The sequence below is a fragment of the Thalassophryne amazonica genome, chromosome 13 (genome assembly GCF_902500255.1).
Source record: "Thalassophryne amazonica chromosome 13, fThaAma1.1, whole genome shotgun sequence".
NCBI lineage: Eukaryota > Metazoa > Chordata > Actinopteri > Batrachoidiformes > Batrachoididae > Thalassophryne > Thalassophryne amazonica.
This window is the reverse complement of record NC_047115.1, coordinates 82020363-82038292: the sequence shown is the minus strand read 5'-3', so window position 1 is coordinate 82038292 and position 17930 is coordinate 82020363. Positions and strand designations below refer to the sequence as shown.

Here is a 17930-nt window from a genome sequence, read left to right as displayed (position 1 = left end):
AAGTATTATTATATAATATATATATTATATTATTATTATTATTATTATTATTGCTATTATTATTATTATTATTATTATATATCTATTATTATTATATTTCTTATCCTTGCACACGCTGTTTGATGAACATTTTCATCTACTTGCACCCATCTTGTGTGTTTTTTAAGAGCTGACATAACATGTGAATTTCTCCTCTGTGAGATTAATCAATCAATCAATCAATTTTTTTATATAGCGCCAAATCACAACAAACAGTTGCCCCAAGGCGCTTTATATTGTAAGGCAAGGCCATACAATAATTATGTAAAACCCCAACGGTCAAAACGACCCCCTGTGAGCAAGCACTTGGCTACAGTGGGAAGGAAAAACTCCCTTTTAACAGGAAGAAACCTCCAGCAGAACCAGGCTCAGGGAGGGGCAGTCTTCTGCTGGGACTGGTTGGGGCTGAGGGAGAGAACCAGGAAAAAGACATGCTGTGGAGGGGAGCAGAGATCAATCACTAATGAGTTTATCTTTATCTAAATGGTAAAAAAAAACTGGTTAAATCTGGTTTGACATGCACATACCAACAGAGAGAACAAAGGAAAGTAAGAATAACTGAAAACTAAGAATGCAATCCTAAATAAGATAACTATTTTAATACCAAAATGAGTACAGAAAACAAATAAAGAAAACCATAATTGAACACACAAATATATCTAACATAATCTACATGTGTAAAACCCATAATCATAAAACCTTTTGTTGTCTGTGCAGGTATTCAAGCAGTAACACAGACCACAGCTACATCATCACTTTCTTCACTACCTGTTTCATCCTGCCTCTTGGTGTGATTTTCTTCTGCTATGGAAAGCTTCTGCAGAAGCTCAGGAAGGTCAGTAAGAGTGTTATGTGACTGTTCTCAGTCAGTTTCTGCTATGTGTAATATCTTGGTTTGTCGGTTCATTCTGGTTTAGTAGTAAAGTTTGACAGTGAAACCATCCAGAGTTATAGGGATTGTAGCACACTGTACATATGCACATGTGATGCTTATTGAAATCTACAGTTTTGGTCCTATTTACACCAGAGTTGGTACACTGATTCCTGGAGTCACTGGTTGAAAATCCCTCCAGCAGTTTTATGGTAAATGTGATTTTGGTCTCTGTTTTGCTCTACCTTGTCCTTTGACTTGTCTGTCGAAAACATAATCATCTGGAGACATAAATCAAAGTTTGGTGAAAATCTGTCCAGTGGTTTTATGGTATACATGTTTTTGGGTTATGCTTTGCTTGTCTTACAAATAAATATTAAGGTTTGTAGCCAAAAGGAGAAGCGACTAGGTGAAGTGCATTCCTTAAAAAAAAGAGAAGTTGATTTCTGAGATACATTTCATTCAAGAATCACTGTTTCGAGAAAAATACTTTGATACAACAGAACTGGTAAAAACTGGGCTACCTCTATTTTGGATATGTTTTACACCTCTCACCTGTAAAAAAACAAAACAAAACAAAACCACTTTTAAACTATTTAAAGTACTGTAATTTCACCCGGGTCTTTTTGTGTAATATTCTGCTCCTTACCAAGAACCAAACCGTTACTTTCCTGATTTTAAGTTTATTAAAGGTCATGATAAAAACCAGGCCTGGGACCATCAGAGACAGTGTCCACCTTGTGAAGGTCCCGTACATAACTTGTACTAGGTGGGCGTTACAGTTGGTGTGGTTTAGTCTCACATTTCTAATGTTACTGGCTCTCACCAACAGGGGGAGCTCTCCCTGTATCTGAAACTTGCACGTGATGAAAGTGAAGCTTAACTCATATTTAAACTTCAAACCAGATTTCAAAAACACCAAACAAATCACAAAGGCAAACACTTTATAACTAACATAAAATAAGGAATTAGCACAGATAACAACTCCTCCTCTTGACATGAGTCTATCATGTCAACAATAAAGATTATTTTGGCATAATTCAATTCTCATATATGATCCAGTATTCCAATCAAATCAATTTTCTGCCAAACATGTAGTCACATAGGCAACTATCATTTGACCCCATCCTGATGCTCCCTTACGGTGCCCACGTAATGAGTCAGGGTCTCACAGAGACATAAAGTAATCATGACGATGCCTGGTAGGTTGTCCCGAGTTATGAAGTGGGATCTTACCTGTCATAAGCCATCCTGCCTTCCATACTCGCATGATACAAAATTCCAACAAGACAGGGGTACCAAATGTGGGAGGGAACTACCATTCAAGGTGTCATGTCCAAATTGTCACTGATCTTTAAATTCATAGGATCATTGAATGTGAGTTGAATTATCTCCCCATCAATTTCCCAAAGATTAATCTCTTAGATAAACCTAAACAATTGTGCACTCAACCAACAACAGATGATCATTACATTTCCATATCAAATGGAATAAGGACAAGATCAGGTACAAAGGTTATAAAGGCAATAATAACAATGAAAATAGGGAACTCATCAAGTGTCATGGGAAACTCTTAGTGTTCATCATGAAATTGTCCACACATCCATAATAAATAAATGGTAAATGGACTGCATTTCTATAGTGCTTTTCCATCTGCATCAGACGCTCAAAGCGCATTACACATCAATGCCTCACATTCACCCCGATGTGAGGGTGCTGCCATGCAAGACGCCCACTACACACCGGGAGCAACTAGGAGATTAAGGACCTTGCCTAAGGGCCCTTAGTGATTTTAAACACAAACGAGACTAAAATAAAAGGGTTATCCACACTAATGGAGTAGTCATCAATCGCTCTTAACATCTTCTTTTGTCAGTTGCAATGTGTTATAATATAACAAAAATTAATAAAAGTGTGTGATGTTAGAGTCTTTCCATGTATGGGCAAATCAAATTATAGGCACCACAATACCTACAGTAGTGTTCAGAATAATAGTAGTGCTATGTGACTAAAAAGATTAATCCAGGTTTTGAGTATATTTCTTATTGTTATATGGGAAACAAGGTACCAATAGATTCAGTAGATTCTCACAAATCCAACAAGACCAAGCATTCATGATATGTGAATTTTCAGACCTTTTGTCTGACTTAGTGCTTAGCTCAGATAAGATAATTATAGTGGGCGATTTTAACATCCACACAGATGCTGAGAATGACAGCCTCAACACTGCATTTAATCTATTATTAGACTCTATTGGCTTTGCTCAAAAAGTAAATGAGTCCACCCACCACTTTAATCATATCTTAGATCTTGTTCTGACTTATGGTATGGAAATAGAAGACTTAACAGTATTCCCTGAAAACTCCCTTCTGTCTGATCATTTCTTAATAACATTTACATTTACTCTGATGGACTACCCAGCAGTGGGGAATAAGTTTCATTACACTAGAAGTCTTTCAGAAAGCGCTGTAACTAGGTTTAAGGATATGATTCCTTCTTTATGTTCTCTAATGCCATATACCAACACAGTGCAGAGTAGCTACCTAAACTCTGTAAGGGAGATAGAGTATCTCGTCAGTAGTTTTACATCCTCATTGAAGACAACTTTGGATGCTGTAGCTCCTCTGAAAAAGAGAGCTTTAAATCAGAAGTGTCTGATTCCGTGGTATAACTCACAAACTCGTAGCTTAAAGCAGATAACCCGTAAGTTGGAGAGGAAATGGCGTCTCACTAATTTAGAAGATCTTCACTTAGCCTGGAAAAAGAGTCTGTTGCTCTATAAAAAAGCCCTCCGTAAAGCTAGGACATCTTTCTACTCATCACTAATTGAAGAAAATAAGAACAACCCCAGGTTTCTTTTCAGCACTGTAGCCAGGCTGACAAAGAGTCAGAGCTCTATTGAGCTGAGTATTCCATTAACTTTAACTAGTAATGACTTCATGACTTTCTTTGCTAACAAAATTTTAACTATTAGAGAAAAAATTACTCATAACCATCCCAAAGACGTATCGTTATCTTTGGCTGCTTTCAGTGATGCCGGTATTTGGTTAGACTCTTTCTCTCCGATTGTTCTGTCTGAGTTATTTTCATTAGTTACTTCATCCAAACCATCAACATGTTTATTAGACCCCATTCCTACCAGGCTGCTCAAGGAAGCCCTACCATTATTTAATGCTTCGATCTTAAATATGATCAATCTATCTTTGTTAGTTGGCTATGTACCACAGGCTTTTAAGGTGGCAGTAATTAAACCATTACTTAAAAAGCCATCACTTGACCCAGCTATCTTAGCTAATTATAGGCCAATCTCCAACCTTCCTTTTCTCTCAAAAATTCTTGAAAGGGTAGTTGTAAAACAGCTAACTGATCATCTGCAGAGGAATGGTCTATTTGAAGAGTTTCAGTCAGGTTTTAGAATTCATCATAGTACAGAAACAGCATTAGTGAAGGTTACAAATGATCTTCTTATGGCCTCGGACAGTGGACTCATCTCTGTGCTTGTTCTGTTAGACCTCAGTGCTGCTTTTGATACTGTTGACCATAAAATTTTATTACAGAGATTAGAGCATGCCATAGGTATTAAAGGCACTGCGCTGCGGTGGTTTGAATCATATTTGTCTAATAGATTACAATTTGTTCATGTAAATGGGGAATCTTCTTCACAGACTAAAGTTAATTATGGAGTTCCACAAGGTTCTGTGCTAGGACCAATTTTATTCACTTTATACATGCTTCCCTTAGGCAGTATTATTAGACGGTATTGCTTAAATTTTCATTGTTACGCAGATGATACCCAGCTTTATCTATCCATGAAGCCAGAGGACACACACCAATTAGCTAAACTGCAGGATTGTCTTACAGACATAAAGACATGGATGACCTCTAATTTCGTGCTTTTAAACTCAGATAAAACTGAAGTTATTGTACTTGGCCCCACAAATCTTAGAAACATGGTGTCTAACCAGATCCTTACTCTGGATGGCATTACCCTGACCTCTAGTAATACTGTGAGAAATCTTGGAGTCATTTTTGATCAGGATATGTCATTCAAAGCGCATATTAAACAAATATGTAGGACTGCTTTTTTGCATTTACGCAATATCTCTAAAATCAGAAAGGTCTTGTCTCAGAGTGATGCTGAAAAACTAATTCATGCATTTATTTCCTCTAGGCTGGACTATTGTAATTCATTATTATCAGGTTGTCCTAAAAGTTCCCTAAAAAGCCTTCAGTTAATTCAAAATGCTGCAGCTAGAGTACTGACGGGGACTAGAAGGAGAGAGCATATCTCACCCATATTGGCCTCTCTTCATTGGCTTCCTGTTAATTCTAGAATAGAATTTAAAATTCTTCTTCTTACTTATAAGGTTTTGAATAATCAGGTCCTGTCTTATCTTAGGGACCTCATAGTACCATATCACCCCAATAGAGCGCTTCGCTCTCAGACTGCAGGCTTACTTGTAGTTCCTAGGGTTTGTAAGAGTAGAATGGGAGGCAGAGCCTTCAGCTTTCAGGCTCCTCTCCTGTGGAACCAGCTCCCAATTCAGATCAGGGAGACAGACACCCTCTCTACTTTTAAGATTAGGCTTAAAACTTTCCTTTTTGCTAAAGCTTATAGTTAGGGCTGGATCAGGTGACCCTGAACCATCCCTTAGTTATGCTGCTATAGACGTAGACTGCTGGGGGGTTCCCATGATGCACTGTTTCTTTCTCTTTTTGCTCTGTATGCACCACTCTGCATTTAATCATTAGTGATCGATCTCTGCTCCCCTCCACAGCATGTCTTTTTCCTGGTTCTCTCCCTCAGCCCCAACCAGTCCCAGCAGAAGACTGCCCCTCCCTGAGCCTGGTTCTGCTGGAGGTTTCTTCCTGTTAAAAGGGAGTTTTTCCTTCCCACTGTAGCCAAGTGCTTGCTCACAGGGGGTCGTTTTGACCGTTGGGGTTTTACATAATTATTGTATGGCCTTGCCTTACAATATAAAGTGCCTTGGGGCAACTGTTTGTTGTGATTTGGCGCTATATAAAAAAATTGATTGATTGATTGATTGATATGCACACTCTTAAGGCTATGAAATTGGGCTATTAGTAAAAAAAAAAAGTAGAAAAGGGGTGTTCACAATAATAGTAGTGTGACATTCAGTCAGTGAATTTGTCAATTTTGTGGAACAAACATATGTGAATCAGGTGTCCCCTATTCAAGGATGAAGCCAGCACCTGCTGAACATGCTTTTCTCTTTGAAAGCCTGAGGAAAATGGGACGTTCAAGACATTGTTCAGAAGAACAGCGTAGTTTCATTAAAAAGTTGATTGGAGAGGGGAAAACTTATACGCAGGTGCAAAAAATTATAGGTTGTTCATCTACAATGATCTCCAATGCTTTAAAATGGACCAAAAAAAAAAAAAAAACAGAGACGCGTGGAAGAAAATGGAAAACAACCATCAAAATGGATAGAAGAATAACCAGAATGGCAAAGGCTCACCCATTGATCAGCTCCAAGATGATCAAAGACAGTCTGGAGTTACCTGTAAGTGCTGTGACAGTTAGAAGACACTTGTGTGAAGCTAATTTATTTGCAAGAATCCCCCGCAAAGTCCCTCTGTTAAATAAAAGACATGTGCAGAAGAGGTTACAATTTGCCACATTAACTGGCCTAAAGAGAAATGGAGGAATATTTTGTGGACTGATGAGAGTAAAATTGTTCTTTTTGGGTCCAAGGGCCGCAGACAGTTTGTGAGACGACCCCCAAACTCTGAATTCAAGCCACAGTTCACAGTGAAGACAGTGAAGCATGGTGGTGCAAGCATCATGATATGGGCATGTTTCTCCTACTATGGTGTTGGGCCTATATATCGCATACCAGGTATCATGGATCAGTTTGGATCTGTCAAAATACTTGAAGAGGTCATGTTGCCTTATGCTGAAGAGGACATGCCCTTGAAATGGGTGTTTCAACAAGACAATGACCCCAAGCACACTAGTAAATGAGCAAAATCTTGGTTCCAAACCAACAAAATTAATGCCTCGCAAATGTGAAGAAATCATGAAAACTGTGGTTATACAACTAAATACTAGTTTAGTGATTCACAGGATTGCTAAAAAAAAACCAGTTTGAACATAATAGTTTTGAGTTTGTGGCATCAACAGCAGATGCTACTATTATTGTGAACAGCCCCTTTTCTACTTTTTTGTACTAATAGCCCAATTTCATAGCCTTAAGTGTGTGCATATCATGAATGCTTGGTCTTGTTGGATTTGTGAGAATCTACTGAATCTACTGGTACCTTGTTTCCCATGTAACAGTAAGAAATATACTCAAAACCTGGATTAATCTTTTTAGTCACATAGCACTATTATTCTGAACACTCCTGTATATCAATAACCAAAATGATGTGTGCAGGTCTTCATTAACAGTTTAAATGCAGCAAGGATTCATTATTGCCCAGTGTATCATACAAAAAATCTAGATAGCATATCAGTGAATCAAAATTAAAAAATTAATTAATAAGAGAAAAGATAAAACCACAGGAGACATTTCCAAAAAGAACCCTGGCCTATATGTGTTAACACTTAGCAGTGCAGCATTTTAATTAGGCAGTAAGAACACTTCTTCCAGGGTCTTCTTCAGGAGGGGAAATTATGGGTATTGCTTTAAGAGTGCTATAACATTTGATAGGGGAAAGGGACCCCTAATTTGGTGTCTCAGGCAGTGGTGATGCATTTGAAAAACAAATGTCTTATACACAGGAACAGTACAAGTACTGCTAATGTCAAGTCAGTTTGAAAGAAATAATATCAAGGTACCAGCCCAGCCACCTACCAAAATAGTCTAACAACTCAGTCAACAATTAGGTTGATACCAAATTCATAGCCAAGCCCTCAGCACATCTTAAATCCCATCAGGGCTCTGGTTACAGGGCCGTCAAATACAATACTGTTTGGAAGTAATTTACAACACTCTTAATCAAATATGTGAAATATTCTTTTTTTTTTTTTTTTTTTTTACTAAAATAGATATATGAGCCATCAATAGTCATATAGTCATATAGTCTCTGGTCAGATTACTCATCTTTGCACATTGAAATAAGCAATTGATTCTGTCCACATTTTTTTTTTTTTGTAATTTAGAACAACCAATTTAGATTTGCCATGTACCCCCTGTAAGTACTGAACTGCCATATTTTTCAAATGCTGTATGTAAAATACTAACAGCCTTCCTTTTACTCTATAATCCCTAGAATACTGAATTAAGTCCCTTCCCATCATATTAATAGTAGTTAATGGAACAATAATAAAACAATCTTGGATATTCCATGCCAATTTTCTGGAAGAGTATGTTTTAATATATGTCGCCCTCAATAACAATATGGATCAACACAAACCTTCATGAACTTAGTGGTATAACCCCCTGAAATTCCATCCATTATTTTGCTGTACCAAGATAAATGTTAACAAGGTCCTTGTAAGCATCTCCAATAATTTTAATAATAATTTTGGTCTCCATCTGTTGGGAAGGTGTCGTAGCACGGACCCACAACAGGGGGCGCAAATGAACGGACAATGAATAAGCCAAAAAGGTAACAATTTAATGTTGTGATAAGACACAACAAAACGTATTGTAATCTGCACAGTCAATTTAACACCAGGTGACGTGTGGGCAGGCTCGAAGATAGAAGACCCCCGACGAGAGAGAAGCCGCGTCCCACACGGCTTCCACCACCAACGGTCTGAAGAACACCGGAGCCGCCAAGTCCCGAGTCCCCAGGTGGCCTCTGTCTTCGGCTGTCGACCCTGGTACTGCTGGCAGAAAGCAGAAATATGATGAGTGAGTGTGAGTCCGCACACTCAGTAAATCCACAGTCAGAGAGGGAGGGAGCACCTCCACCTCAAATCCCACACTCGTGCAGCTCCTGTTTGAGCACTTATCTGGGTGGGAGGTGTTGCGAAGCCGTCGCTGAACACCTCAAACGCCACCTCCACAGACGAGTCTCACCGACAGGAAAACGGCTGCAACAGAAGTTCAGATTAGGACACAACGTATTAGTCAGCAGAGAAATTACCTTGGTATTGGTAGTCGATTTCTCGGCGGGGAGGTGGAGTTGCAGTCCGGCTTATGTATTGATGTAGATGAGTGACAGCTGGTGCGATGAGTGACAGCTGTCACTTCCTCTGGGTCTGGGGCCCTCTCGTGCTTGGAGCCCGCACTCCAAGCAGGGCGCCCTCTGGTGGGGGTGGGCCAGCAGTACCTCCTCTTCAGCGGCCCACACAACAGGACCCCCCCCTCAACGGGCGCCTCCTGGCATCCGACCTGGCTTGTCCGGGTGTCTTTTGTAGAAATCGGCCAGGAGGGCCGGGTCCAGGATGAAGCTCCTCTTCACCCAGGAGCGTTCTTCAGGTCCATACCCCTCCCAGTCCACCAGATATTGGAACCCCCGGCCCTTACGACGGACGTCAGGAGCCTGCGGACTGTCCAAGCAGGCTCCCCGTCGATGAGCCGGGCAGGAGGCGGCGTAGGTCCCGGAGCACAGAGGGGTGAGGTGTGGTGTGGCTTTAGACGGGAAACATGAAAAACAGGGTGAATCCGCAGTGAAGCCAGGAGTTGGAGCTTCACCGCGGCCGGGTTGATGATCTTGAGAACACGAAATGGACCAATGAACCTGTCTTTCAGTTTCTGGGAGTCCACACAAAGGGGGATGTCCTTTGTTGAAAGCCACACCTCCTGCCCGGGCCGGTATGTGGGGGCCGGGGAACGTCGGCGGTCTGCATGGGTCTTAGCCCTCGTCCGGGCCTGTAACGGCAGAGCGGGCGGCCCGCCACACCCGGCGGCACCTCCTGAGGTGGGCCTGGACCGAGGGCACACAGACCTCTCCCTCCACCAGTGGGAACAATGGGGGCTGGTACCCCAAACATGCCTCAAAAGGGGAGAGGCCGGTAGCAGACGAAACTTGGCTGTTGTGGGCATACTCGATCCAGGCCAGATGGTGACTCCAGGCCGCCGGATGCGCGGAGGTGACACACCGAAGGGCCTGCTCCAACTCCTGGTTGGCCCGCTCTGCCTGGCCGTTGGTCTGGGGGTGGTACCCGGACGAGAGACTCACGGTGGCCCCCAGCTCCTTGCAGAAACTCTTCCACACCTGTGAAGAGAACTGGGGACCACGATCTGATACAACGTCCGATGGTATCCCATGCAGCCGCACGACGTGGTGGACCAGGAGGTCTGCCGTCTCCTGGGCCGTCGGGAGCTTCGGGAGGGCCACGAAGTGGGCCGCCTTGGAGAACCGGTCCACTATTGTGAGAATCACGGTGTTGCCCTGGGACGGCGGGAGGCCGGTGATGAAATCCAGGCCGATGTGAGACCAGGGGCGATGAGGCACTGGCAGGGGTTGGAGGAGGCCTGTCATCCTCCGATGGTCTGCCTTGCCCCTGGCGCAGATGGTACAGGCCTGGACATAGTCCCGGACATCGGTTTCCAGGGACGCCCACCAGAAGCGCTGCTGGACTACTGCCACGGTCCTACGCACTCCGGGATGACAGGACAGCTTGGACCCGTGACAGAAGTCCAATACGGCAGCTCTAGCCTCTGGTGGGACGTACAGTCTGTTCTTGGGGCCAGTCCCCAGGTCCGGGCTCCTTGTCAGGGCCTCCCGGACGGTCTTCTCCACGTCCCAGGTGAGGGTGGCCACGACAGTGGACTTGGGGATGATGGTCTCGGTGGGGTTCGACAGCCCCGCTTTGGCTTCTTCTTCGTGCACCCGGGACAATGCATCTGATTTTTGGTTCTTGGTCCCGGGGCGATACGTGATCTGGAAGTCAAAGCGCCCGAAGAACAGAGACCAGCGGGCTTGCCTGGGGTTCAGCCGCTTGGCGGTCCGGATGTACTCCAGGTTCCGATGGTCCATGAAAACCGTGAAGGGCAACGATGCCCCCTCCAGCAGGTGTCTCCACTCTTCAAGAGCCTCCTTCACCGCAAGAAGTTCCCGATTGCCAACGTCATAGTTCCATTCAGCGGGGGTCAACCTCCGGGAATAAAAGGCACAAGGATGGAGAACTTTATCAGCCTCCACGCTCTGGGACAGCACGGCTCCTATCCCTGAGTCAGAGGCGTCCACTTCTACTATGTACTGGCGATCAGGATCAGGCTGCACCAGAACTGGTGCGGTCGAGAACCGGCGTTTCAACTCCTGGAACGCGGCTTCGCACCGATCCGACCAGGCGAAGGGGACCTTGGTGGAGGTCAGGGCAGTCAGGGGGCTAACTACCTGACTGTAACCTTTAATGAACCTCCTGTAGAAATTTGCAAAGCCTAGGAACTGCTGTAGTTTCCTGCGGCTTGTTGGTTGGGGCCAATCTCTCACCGCCGCAACCTTAGCCGGATCAGGGGCGACGGAGTTGGAGGAGATGATGAACCCCAGGAAGGACAAAGAAGTGCGGTGGAACTCGCACTTCTCGCCCTTCACAAACAGCCGGTTCTCCAACAACCGCTGTAGGACCTGACGTACATGCTGGACATGGGTCTCAGGGTCCGGGGAAAAGATGAGTATATCGTCCAGATATACGAAGACGAACCGATGCAGGAAGTCCCGCAAGATGTCATTTACCAATGCTTGGAACGTCGCGGGGGCGTTAGTGAGGCCGAACGGCATGACCAGGTACTCAAAATGACCTAACGGGGTGTTGAATGCCGTCTTCCATTCGTCTCCCTTCCGGATCCGAACCAGGTGGTACGCATTTCTAAGATCCAATTTAGTGCAAATTTGGGCTCCATGCAGGGGCGTGAACACTGAATCCAACAGAGGTAACGGGTATCGGTTGCGAACCGTGATCTCGTTCAGCCCTCTGTAATCAATGCATGGACGGAGTCCGCCGTCTTTCTTGCCCACAAAAAAGAAACCAGCACCCATCGGGGAGGTGGAGTTTCGGATCAGCCCGGCAGCTAAGGAGTCCCGGATGTAGGTCTCCATTGATTCGCGTTCCGGACGTGAGAGGTTGTACAACCTACTGGACGGGTACTCAGCGCCCGGGACCAAATCGATGGCACAATCATACGGTCGGTGCGGGGGAAGAGTGAGTGCCAGATCTTTGCTGAAAACGTCAGCAAGATCGTGGTACTCCTTTGGCACCGCCGATAGATTGGGGGGAACTTTGACCTCCTCATTAGCCGTAGTGCCGGGAGGAACCGAGGATCCTAAGCACTCCCGGTGGCAGGTTTCGCTCCACTGCATCACAACCCCAGACGGCCAATCTATCCGGGGATTGTGCTTCACCATCCATGGAAAGCCCAAAATCACTCGGGAGGTAGAAGGTGTTACATGGAACACTATCTCCTCCCTGTGATTCCCAGACACAACCAAAGTCACTGGTTGTGTCTGATGTGTGATTAATGGAAGCAGGGTGCCATCTAGTGCTCGCACCTGCAATGGTGCCGGCAGAGCCACCAGAGGGAGCCCTACTTCCTTTACCCATCTGCTGTCCAGCAGATTCCCTTCAGACCCCGTGTCTATCAGTGCTGGGGCATGAAGGGTTAAATCCCCACAAAGGATTGTTACTGGGATTCGTGCAGATTTGCGGGGTTTTCCCGCGTGCGTGTTATGACCCACCCTTAGCCCAGTTTCTAAGGACGGGCGTTGTAGTTTGACCATTTTAGGGCAGTCCCTCTGCATGTGCTCGCAAGAGCCGCAGACGAAACACTCCCCGCGGGCCAGCCTCCTTTGTCTGATGTTTGATTTTAATTTGGCCCTACTCGTGTCCCTAGCCTCCTCAGCAGGGGGAGCTGTAGCCACACGGAGCTCTCTGGCAGTGAAGCGTGGGGACGACGTCACCTTGTCGGAACCGGAAGGGGGAGGGACGACTCGTGCCCGGTCATGCCTCCCGGCCTGCTCCCGACGATGCTCGTTTAAACGGTTGTCTAAACGTATAACCAAATCGATCAGCCCGTCAAATTCCTGCGGTTCCTCTTTGGCCAGTAGGTGCTCCTTAAGGACCGGGGACAGTCCATTTACAAAGGCGGCGCGGAGCGCAACGTTATTCCAGCCGGACCTCTCTGCCGCGATGCGGAAGTCGACTGCATACTCGGCTGCGCTACCACGCCCCTGTCTCATCGACAGCAGCACGTTCGAAGCGGTCTCGCCTCTGTTGGGATGATCAAACACTTGTTTGAATTCCCGTACAAACCCAGTATAAGACGTTAGGAGCCGTGAATTCTGCTCCCAAAGCGCCGTGGCCCAGGCGCGTGCCTCTCCTCGAAGCAAATTAATAACATAAGCCACCCGGCTAGCGTCTGATGCGTACATGACGGGGCGCTGTGAAAAGACGAGCAAACACTGCATGAGGAAGTCCGCGCACGTCTTGACACAGCCCCCGTACGGTTCCGGAGGGCTTATGTATGCTTCAGGGGATGGTGGGGGGGTTCGTTGAACGACCAGTGGAACGTCTGATACAGGCCCAGGACCAGCCAGAGGAGTGGCTGCAGCAGCGCCCTGATCGCGCGCTTCCACCCTGGCGGTGAGAGCCTCCACCCTCCGATTAAGGAGGACATTCTGCTCAGTCACTAAATCTAACCGAGCCGTGAAGGCGGTTAAGATCTGCTGCAGCTCACTCAACACGCCTCCCGCTGACGCCTGCACTCCTGGCTCTTCCATTGGCCGTTCAAGCTCGGGTTGACGCCCCTCGGAATCCATGACGATGGCCGAGAAATCCTGTTGGGAAGGTGTCGTAGCACGGACCCACAACAGGGGGCGCAAATGAACGGACAATGAATAAGCCAAAAAGGTAACAATTTAATGTTGTGATAAGACACAACAAAACGTACTGTAATCTGCACAGTCAATTTAACACCAGGTGACGTGTGGGCAGGCTCGAAGATAGAAGACCCCCGACGAGAGAGAAGCCGCGTCCCACACGGCTTCCACCACCAACGGTCTGAAGAACACCGGAGCCGCCAAGTCCCGAGTCCCCAGGTGGCCTCTGTCTTCGGCTGTCGACCCTGGTACTGCTGGCAGAAAGCAGAAATATGATGAGTGAGTGTGAGTCCGCACACTCAGTAAATCCACAGTCAGAGAGGGAGGGAGCACCTCCACCTCAAATCCCACACTCGTGCAGCTCCTGTTTGAGCACTTATCTGGGTGGGAGGTGTTGCGAAGCCGTCGCTGAACACCTCAAACGCCACCTCCACAGACAAGTCTCACCGACAGGAAAACGGCTGCAACAGAAGTTCAGATTAGGACACAACGTATTAGTCAGCAGAGAAATTACCTTGGTATTGGTAGTCGATTTCTCGGCGGGGAGGTGGAGTTGCAGTCCGGCTTATGTATTGGTGTAGATGAGTGACAGCTGGTGCGATGAGTGACAGCTGTCACTTCCTCTGGGTCTGGCGCCCTCTCGTGCTTGGAGCCCACACTCCAAGCAGGGCGCCCTCTGGTGGGGGTGGGCCAGCAGTATCTCCTCTTCAGCGGCCCACATAACACCATCGGTGAAGTCTACATATTATATCTATCAAAAATATAATTTGGATTATTCCTTTATCTGACATGGGTACCTAAGATAATATTTGACATGTTTATCTTTTTATGGAGCCGATCTGCAACACTTAAACAATCAAATTAAATTAATGAAAATGAAATTTTTCATGCATTGGAAGAAGCGCTTAGAACATCATAAATCCACTACACACATTACTATAAAAAAAACAGTCCCATAATCAAACTTTAACCTTAACTCGTCATACGCCCAATTTTATCCCCGCAGATCCAAACAGAGGCGTTCCAAATAATGGGTACCTTCTGTAACGGCAAACCACCCCACATATATATATATATATATATATATATATATATATATATATATATATATATATATATATATATATATATAAAAAAATCATTACCAAGGTGAATCACTCCTTGATATTCATGCCTCATTGTAGCAATACTACAGCAAGGGGGACCCTGCTCTCCCCCGCTTCAAGCCCTCCACCTCAGCATTGGCTGGACAACGAACCACAGCCGGACTTTTCCCCAACTACTAAAATTACCATAAATATTAGAAAAGAAGGAAAGCGAAAAAACTACAGAAATTTCAGATGGAAACCATCACTTTAATACAACTAACATCAATTTTATAGTGGTCAATATTGCAGAAATTCAATTATAACAGGTTTTCTGCTTACCCAATTGGCGCCTTTTGTTGGTTGTTAAAAAACACATGGTCAGTCTATCATTCGCCGGAAACAGATTTACATCCGCGGTCACGGCACCATTGTAATTTCTCCCAGTTGTTTTTGTAATATACGTACTGCCCCTTACCAAGAACCAAACCAAAACTTTCCTCATTTTGAGTTTATTAAAGGTCACAATAAAAACCAGGCCTGAGACTATCACAGACAGTGTCCAGCTTGTGAAGGTCCCGTACATAATTTGTACAACACTTTCATACTAAGTGGGTGTTAGAGTGGGTGTGGTTTATTCTCACTTTTCTAATGTTACTGGCTCTCACCAACAGGGGGAGCTCTCCCTGTATCTGAAACTTACACGTGATGGAAACAGAGCAAATTTAAACCAGATTTTAAAAACACCAAACCAATAACAAAGGCAAAAAATTGATTACTAACATAAAATAAGGAATAAGCACAGATATTATCTAACAGTACACTTTAAATAATGACTGATTTGAACAATTTGAACAATCTCTGTAGCTTCTAGTAATAAAGTGAAATTTATAAAGCTTGTATTTACAACAACTCAGTTCCTGAAGGTGCTTCACAATAAAGTAATTTAATTACAAAAATGTCAGTAGTTTTACAGCTTTGGATGGTACTTTACAAACCTGGTAATCCTGTCTCACTGATTACAGAACTCCACAAAAATACCTGCAAGACCAATTTTTGTCTAATTTAGAAATGTGAACAAGTAGCAAGCTGTTTCACAGCAGTAAATCCAATTACACTTATATAGGATAAGTCAGTGGAACAGGGGCCCAACACATTCTGGTCATGTGGAAGTGTAAGTCATGCATCCTTTTTTTCAGTGAAGTTTAATTTAAGCCATTCATATACCACATGATGATGCACTATGAATACAAATACAGATGCATGTTATGTCAGGATTGCAGAGAAACATGCCATGATCCATGTTCAAGCGTGTGCTCACATGGGGTTTGTGAACCATCTCCAGTCTGAGACAGTGTGCAGGTTTCTCTTGTGAGAATCCCATGCACATATCTGAAGACCTCCTTAAACTCCAATAACCCTGTTTAATGTTCAACACCGTCTACCTCTGAACACCGATCACAGCAATCAGTCTTACATAAGCAGCTTCATAATGCATGTACCTTTTGCTTGCCTGCACTTATCATCATTAGTCGCTTGCCGTGGTGTACAACCCCAATTCCAATGAAGTAGGGACGTTGTGTAAAATTTAAATAAAAACAGAATACAATGATTTGCAAATCCTCTTCAACTTATATTCAATTAAATACACCACAAACACAAGATATTTAGTGTTCAAACTGATAGACATTTTTGTTTTTGTGCAAATATTTGCTCATTTTGAAATGGATGCCTGCAACATATTTCAAACAAGTTGGGACGGGCCAACAAAAGACTGGGAAAGTTGATGAATGCTCAAAGAACACCTAACTGGAAACAGGTGAGTGTTGTGTTTGGGTATAAAAGGAGCATCCCCAAAAGGCTCAGCCGTTCACAAGTAAAGATGGGGCAAAGATCACCACTTTTTGAACAACTGCATGAAAAAATAGTCCAACAGTTTAAGAACAATGTTTCTCAACGTTCAATTGCAAGGAATTTAGGGATTCCATCATCTACAGTCCATAATTTAATCAGTAGATTCAGAGAATTTGGAGAACTTTCTACATGTAAGCGGCAAGGCTGAAAACCAACATTGAATGCCTGTGACCTTCGATCCCTCAGTCGGCACTGCATTAAAAACATCACTGTGTAAAGGATCTTACCACGTGGGCTCAGGAACACTTCAGAAAACCATTGTCAGTTAACACAGTTCGTCGCTACATCTACAAGTGCAAGTTAAAACTCTACCATGCAAAGCGAAAGCCATACATCAACAACATCCAGAAATGCTGCCGCCTTCTCTGGGCCTGAGCTCATTTGAAATGGACAGGGGCAAAGTGGAAAAGTGTGCTGTGGTCTGATGAGTCCACATTTCAAATTGTTTTTGGAAATCATGGTTGTTGTGTCCTCCGGACAAAAGAGGAAAAAGACCATCCAGAATATTAACAGTGCAAAGTTCAAAAGCCAGCATCTGTGATGGTATGGGGGTGTGTTAGTGCCCATGGCATGGGCAACTTACACATCTGTGATGGCACCATCAATTTTTTGAAACATGTTGCAGGTATCCATTTCAAAATGAGCAAATATATGCACAAAGCAATGAAGTTTATCAGTTTGAACATTATATATCTTGTCTTTGTGGTGTATTCAATTGAATATAGGTTGAGGAGGATTTGCCAATCATTGTATTCTGTTTTTATTTACATTTCACACAATGTTCCAACTTCATTGGAATTGGGGTTGTAATATAAATGTGCCGGTGTACTGTCAACTGCTGGATGCAGTGATGCACTGCTCCAGCATATGCTGCCAAGTCTTGGTTATGGCCACTGTGAGCAAAAGCAAAGCTAAAAGAAAAATTATGAGAGCTTTATATCTCTCCCTACTTCCTGCTTTCACTCCCTTGGAGAAGTGTATAATGCACAATGAAACTTAATTAAAAACAACTATTAAATATGAGTAAACCCTCATAGCATGAAACACACCACCTTACTGCTTCACCTCAGAGAACTTTAGTGGCCACTGTCCACTTTGCACACTGAGAGGTTGACCCTCATTCATTCATGAGCCAGACATCTTTTCACTTGCATCCACTTATGATTCCACAGTATTCTGTGCCTGGCAGAGTCCACTTAAATGGGAAAGACAGGTGTCACTCTGATTGGCTGAAATGATGTTCAGACTACAACATGCCATGAATAATGAATGCAGTAAATCCAACC

At 44.2% G+C, this 17930-nt stretch overlaps 1 protein-coding gene across 1 annotated transcript in view; it reads left to right on the top strand.

Moving 5' to 3' along the window:
• Positions 1 to 17930, top strand: part of valopa (vertebrate ancient long opsin a) — a 97959-nt gene that overhangs the window by 63895 nt on the left and 16134 nt on the right. The window contains exon 4 of the mRNA XM_034184406.1: positions 757 to 874. Within this exon, the coding sequence (XP_034040297.1) occupies positions 757 to 874 (118 nt within the window). The remainder of the gene's footprint in view (positions 1 to 756; positions 875 to 17930) is intronic.